Source organism: Aptenodytes forsteri, unplaced genomic scaffold (assembly GCF_000699145.1).
Source record: "Aptenodytes forsteri isolate BGI_AS27 unplaced genomic scaffold, ASM69914v1 Scaffold54, whole genome shotgun sequence".
NCBI lineage: Eukaryota > Metazoa > Chordata > Aves > Sphenisciformes > Spheniscidae > Aptenodytes > Aptenodytes forsteri.
Genome location: NW_008796044.1, coordinates 9,092,977 through 9,098,614, shown reverse-complemented (window position 1 = coordinate 9,098,614; position 5,638 = coordinate 9,092,977). Strand labels below are relative to the sequence as shown.

The 5,638-nt window shown below is 63.6% G+C and overlaps 3 protein-coding genes across 4 annotated transcripts in view; 2 read left to right on the top strand and 1 right to left on the bottom strand.

Annotated features, from left to right (window-relative positions):
• Positions 1–2,000, bottom strand: part of RGS14 (regulator of G-protein signaling 14) — a 9,440-nt gene extending 7,440 nt beyond the window's left edge. The window contains exon 1 of the mRNA XM_019473783.1: positions 1,938–2,000. Coding sequence (XP_019329328.1) covers positions 1,938–2,000 — 63 coding nt within the window. The remainder of the gene's footprint in view (positions 1–1,937) is intronic.
• Positions 2,001–2,558: 558 nt separating this feature from the next.
• LOC103904326 (ADP-ribosylation factor-like protein 3) lies at positions 2,559–4,653 on the top strand. 2 transcript variants are annotated; one of them, XM_009285759.1, is made up of 6 exons: positions 2,559–2,576; positions 2,946–3,089; positions 3,178–3,294; positions 3,463–3,513; positions 4,321–4,506; positions 4,606–4,653. In XM_009285759.1, the coding sequence occupies exons 1-6, from the start codon at positions 2,559–2,561 to the stop codon at positions 4,651–4,653; spliced, it is 564 nt and encodes a 187-aa protein (XP_009284034.1). The 2 variants fall into 2 exon arrangements, with proteins under 2 accessions (XP_009284034.1, XP_019329388.1); XM_019473843.1 differs by lacking the exon at positions 2,559–2,576 and having other exon boundaries at positions 2,850–3,089; positions 4,321–4,653.
• A 304-nt stretch (positions 4,654–4,957) lies between these two features.
• Positions 4,958–5,638, top strand: part of LMAN2 (lectin, mannose binding 2) — a 4,722-nt gene continuing 4,041 nt past the window's right edge. The window contains exon 1 of the mRNA XM_009286009.1: positions 4,958–4,966. Coding sequence (XP_009284284.1) covers positions 4,958–4,966 — 9 coding nt within the window. The remainder of the gene's footprint in view (positions 4,967–5,638) is intronic.

The following is a 5,638-nucleotide window of genomic DNA, read 5'->3' as shown; positions in this document are numbered from 1 at the left end:
GAGCTCCGCGGGGAGGAGGCGGAGGGGGAGGAGACGGCGCGGGGAGCGTTAAAAGGCGGCAGCTGAATGACAGCGGCTGGGCCCCCCGCCCCCCCCCCCCCCCCCGGCCCCGGCACCGCCCCGGTGGGCACCGGCCCCGGCTCCGGGCCAGGAGGCGCCGCGTCCCTGCCCGCGTCCCCGTCCCCATCCCTGTTTCCATCTGCGTCTGTGACCCCATCACCATCCACATCCCCGTTCCCATCCCCACCTACATCCCTGTCCCCATCCCAATCCCTGTCCCCATCCCCGTTTCTGTCCCTGTTTCCATCTGCATCCACATCCCCGTCCCCATCCCTATCCCTGTCTCCATCTGCATCTGTGACCCCATCACCATCCACATCCCCGTTCCCATCCCCACCTACATCCCTGTCCCCATCCCAATCCCTGTCCCCATCCCCGTTTCTGTCCCTGTTTCCATCTGCATCCACATCCCCGTCCCCATCCCTATCCCTGTCTCCATCTGCATCTGTGACCCCATCACCATCTACATCCCCGTTCCCATCCCCACCTACATCCCTGTCCCCATCCCAATCCCTGTCCCCATCCCTGTCCCCAGCCCCATCTGAATCCCCAGCCAATCCCTGTCCCAACCCCCATCCCCATCCCACTCAGTCCCCATCGCCTGCGCGGCCTGTGCTGCCTTGGGGTCACCACCCCATTGCCATCACTCCCAGCAGCCTGGGCAGCCCCAGGGGGCTCCTCCCGGGCACCACATCACCCCAGGGAAGGGAGCTGCAGGGGCAGGGGGGCATCAGCACACCCAACGCACCCCTCCACCAGCCTGGTGCCACTTGCCCCGGTCACACCCGGCCGGGCACACAGCTGCCTCCCAGCCCCACGCCAAGCAGTGGGTCTGGGGGTGGCCCCCAGGGCCGTGCTGCTGCTGCTGCCGTTAGCGGCCGGCGTTCGGGGAGAGCTGCCTGTACCGCGGATGCCGGCAGAGCCTGGCACAGAGGAGTGGTGGACGTGCAGCCTGGAGTCACCAAACTGATGCCTAAGCAGTTTTGCCCATCTCCTAGGTCGGGGTTCCATGTTCATCAGCAACCACAAACCAGTCCAGGATATTTTAAGATATTTGTTAGGAAATATAAGTAACTAACAGTTACAGGATAAACCGCAGAACACCATGGCAACCCACTCATGGAAATGCTAATAACTGGGACGTAAGGTGGGTGATTAACCTATCAAAAGCAGAACCCTAACATTAAGTTGGGTGCAGATCTATGCAGAGAAAAATGAAGTGTTCCCACTGTGAACATGCACAAAAGCAGTATGGCGTTGCATGCAGATCTATGCAGAGAAAAATGAAGTGTTCCCACTGTGAACATGCACACAGTATGGCATTAGCAGCCGCAGCCCTGGCAGGGTCTGCGGGCAGGGGGGATGGCCCCCACTGCTGCCCCTCTGCCCCCCCGCCGCGGCACGGAGCAGCAGTGGGGTGGGGGGTGATCCTGCTTCTCCCCTTCCCTTTGTCGGAGCATAGCTGTGTTGTTTGCCTTGGCTTTGCAACGGGAGTTATAAATAAAAATGTCTCACCAAGAGTGCGTGACTCACGGTCCTCACCACAAGGATAACCTCTCTGCTAGGAAACCTGATCCGAGGACCGAACTGCGGCATGCAAGAATCAAAGACATTGCTTAATATATTTAATCCAAATGGCGAACGGACAAGCCCCTCACCCCACCTGGGCTGGGGCGGGCTGCTGGGAAAAGTGCCTGTGCCCCTCTGGATCCCTGTCCTGTGCCCCTCTGGACCCCTGTCCTGTGCCATCCCTGACCTCCAGCTGCTGACAGCCCAGCCCTCAACCTGTGCCAGGGCCTGGTGGTTTCCCTCGGACGGCAGCGGGGAGCTGCGGCAGTGGCTGACGTGGCCTCGAGCAGCTCCAGCCTCAGCGTTACCTCCTGCCACCCTCCGAGGGGGCAGCTCGAGGGTGCTGGTGTCGCCTCATGCAGCTCGGGCATGGTGGGACGTGGGGATGTGCTCAGGCATCACCCCTCAGAGGGAAGACTCTGTCAGCCCTGTGCACCAGGACACGGCCGTGCCTGTGCCTGCCTCCACTGCCTGGGCAGCAGGCAGCGGCCCCCTTCGGAGGCTGGGGCTGCAGTGCCTCTCCCGGGATCACACGCCGGCTGCACGGCTCCATCCTGCTGCCATGCTCTGCCTGCGGTGATGCCCGTGGTGCCTGGGTACCGCATCCTCCTGCTGTGCTGCCATCCCCGAGCCGGAGCCTGGCCCCATGGGGAGAGGGATGCCCTGTGCCCCAGTGCCCCAGCCTGGCAGGACCTGGTTTATCCTGGGGGTAGGCGGCGGCGGCGGGGCGACAGCTGGCTGGGGGATTTGCCGAGGGCATTATTTAATGCTGTGGGTAAATGGAGAAACAGCAGCTAATTCTGGAGCCTGTAATCCTCTTCCTCCCCTGGGGATGGGGAGCGTGCCAGTCACGCAGCCGCCGGCGGGCCCTGGGGATGAGCCCCTGGCAGCTCCCCCGGCGTGCTGCGGGCCGGAGCAACTCCCAGACCATGGGTGATGTGCAGAAGGTAAGCGGGGTCCGGTGACATCCCACCTGCACCAGGGTGGGTGTGCCGGCACCGCCCCGGCTCCCGGCTGGGGTGCTGGGCGGGCTGGCAGAGCAGGACCGGGGCTTTACCCTGGGCATGTCCCCCCAGCACACCCAGGAGCTGGCAGGGCTCCCAGGGCAGGGACAGCACACCCGGGGGCGGGGTTGGGGCTGGGCAGATCTGCCGTGGGCAGCCTGGACACCTTGGGAGCCAAGCCCTGGTGCTCGCTCAGGCCATAGACACGGGGTACCCATGGCCAACAGTGCACCCAGCTCCCCCCTCCGAAATGAGGGTGCTCTGCAGAGCCCTGGCGCCCCGCAGGCCTCCCCCAGTACCCCACGTCCCCAGGGGCTGCTCTCCGTCATCCAGAGGCTGAAGGGTTCCCCAGAGCAGGAGCTCCGCATCGTCCTGCTGGGGCTGGACAACGCGGGGAAGACCACGCTGCTGAAACGCCTGGCGTCCGAGGAGGTCAGCACCATCACGCCCACCCAGGTAGGTGCCGCTGGGGGCCATGGGCAGCGGGAGGGTGGCAGGTCCTACCCTCCCCTTGGGTGATGCCGGGGTTTGTGTCCTCACGCAGGGCTTCAACATAAAGAGCGTCCACTCGCACGGCTTCAAGCTAAACGTCTGGGATATCGGCGGGCAGCGCTCCATCCGCCCGTACTGGAGGAAGTATCTGGGCAGCACAGACCTGCTGGTGAGTGGAGCGGCCGCCCGCAGCCCACCGCAGCCCTGCGTGCGGAGAGCTATGCCTTCTGCGCAGGGCCCTGTAGCCCAGCAGAGCCCTGTGGCCCCCACAGAAGGCAGAGGGCTGTGCAGCCGGGCAAGAAGGAGCCGCTGACTGTCCCTTTTGTCCCCATGGCAGATTTATGTCATTGACAGCGCAGACCAGAAGCGTTTCGAGGAGACCGGGCAGGTATGAGGAGTCTGGGCAGGGGGATGGCTGTGGGGCCCTGGGGCTTGGACCCAGCTGGCACCAGCTCTTTGAGGACTGGAGCGGGGAGTGAGGCTGCTCTCTACCGTGGGGCAGCACCGCTGTGGGGGCCACGCTGTCCCCAGAGCTATGTGGGAAGGGCTCGTGATCAGGGTCTCAGCACCTAGAACCACCCCATGGCAGATCTGTGCCCAGCAGCTCCCCCCGAGCTGGGTGTGATCCCCCAGGGGTACCTGACATGGGGGTAACTCTGACCCTGGTGAGAGCGACCCCTTGGTCGCCAGCCTCACGCCCTCCTCCCACCTCCCCAGCACCAGGTTAGTGATACGATCAAGCAAAGGTTTACGAGTAGCAAATTCAGAGTTACAAACCCTGGGAATGAAGCCGGAGAGGGGAAGGTGAGATTCCGAGTGCCAGTCTTGGCTGTACAGGCACCAGATGGCAACGCGGCTGTGCCAGACAGCATGGGGCTGACAGCAGCCTCCTGTAGCTGCCCTTTGCCCAGGGCTCTCAGTGCCGGCAGTGCTTCAGCCCTCAGGTAGTACTGCGTGCGGCTCCCGGGCTCTCTTCAGGGCAGATGGAGCTTCAGGGGTGTGTGACTCTCCCTCAGGATGTCGAGACCTCACAGCTGCTTTGGCTGTAATAAAAGCACCAGACAGAGGGGAGTGAGGCACTCTGCGGGTCTGAGTGCCCCAGCCCGCCCTGGACAGCTCAGGCAAGCAGCCAGGCAGCTCTGTGGAGGAGGGCAGCGGTGGGCAGCAGCCCTGGGAGACAGTTCTCTCTTGGCAGGAGCTGGCAGAGCTCACCGAGGAGTCGTCCCTCACAGGCGTCCCACTGCTGGTGTTTGCCAACAAGCAGGACCTAGTGACTGCAGCACCCACAGCCGAAATCGCAGAAGGGCTGAGCCTCCACACCTACCGGGACCGGGAATGGCAGATCCAGGCCTGCTCAGCCTTGTCTGGGGAAGGAGTGCAGGTAGAGGGACAGGGGCCTGTGGGCTCTGCAGAGGTGGGAGAGGACCCGAGGACCTGCTGTGCTCTTAGGGCTGTGCTCATGTCTCTCTCTTCCCTCCAGGATGGGATGAACTGGATTTCCAGCCAGATCATGAAGAGGAAGAAGTGAGAGCTGCGAAGTGCCAGACTGGACTGAGCTGCAGGTCCCTAAGCCATGGCCAACCCCCCTGGTCCCTAGACTTCCCCGGAGGGCTCAGCTGGGCCCTGAGCCTCAGATGCCATGCTCAGATGGGCTTCCTACCCAGTCTTTCACTAATCAGTCGGCTTCCCCCCTCCCTGCCTCCTGGGCTTCCACGGGCTCTTCGTACCCCCCAACCCTCCTGCAGCCCCAGTGCTGTCGGAGGGAAGCACACATCCCGTTGTGTCAAGGGCTTGCACGCCTCCAGAACGAGATACCTGCTCAGGACTTGTCCATGCACACTGTAGGCACACCCCGCAGAGGCTGCTGCAGCACGCACACTGCCCAGGGCACGCTGGACACCCCACCGTGGTACCAGCTACATCCTCAGACGTGGCACGTACAGCCAACCGAATAGTGTGTATTCCCCTCCACTCCCGTAAGATGTGACTGGTGCTGCCCCAGCTACGGCAGCTGCTTGGGAAGGCCTCGGTTCAGTATCTTTTGCTGGCCAGAGGAGCTCCCACGTGTGCACGGGACCTGGGACAAGCACGAAGACACAGAGAGGACCTGTCTGAGAAGTCACCAATGGAGGGGTTTCATTGCCTGGTGACGGCCTTGGTTGCAGCCATGCTGTGCCTGCCGCCGAGAGGGGCTGCTCTGCAAGAGCCCCTGGGAAGTGCGTTGCCCTAAACACACCCAAGCTGGGGCTTCTGTTGCCCCGCTGAAGGTGCCCATCCCAAGGGCTGGAAGATGCAGCTCCCTGGCCACCACAGCCACCATGGCCGAGCGCCCGCGCCACTGAGGATGGGTGGGAGACACGCTGAGATGGGGCTGGGGGCCTTCTGCTGTGCCAGGCCCTGGGCTGCAGCCCTGCCTGCCCACAGGTGGCCCTGTGGCCCTGAATAAAGCCGCCCGTGACCTCCGCGCTGCCTCAGCCAGTCCTCCCCGCGGTGCTGGGACAGCACTTCTCCCC

Excerpts from the sequence above, each read along its gene's own strand:
- LOC103904326 (XM_019473843.1), top strand. The coding sequence starts at position 2,850 with ATGGCCAACAGTGCACCCAGCTCCCCCCTCCGAAATGAGGGTGCTCTG. Across the intron at positions 3,090-3,177 it reads GCACCATCACGCCCACCCAG|GGCTTCAACATAAAGAGCGT; the intron begins GTAGGTGCCGCT and ends GTCCTCACGCAG. Across the intron at positions 3,514-4,320 it reads GTTTCGAGGAGACCGGGCAG|GAGCTGGCAGAGCTCACCGA; the intron begins GTATGAGGAGTC and ends CTCTCTTGGCAG.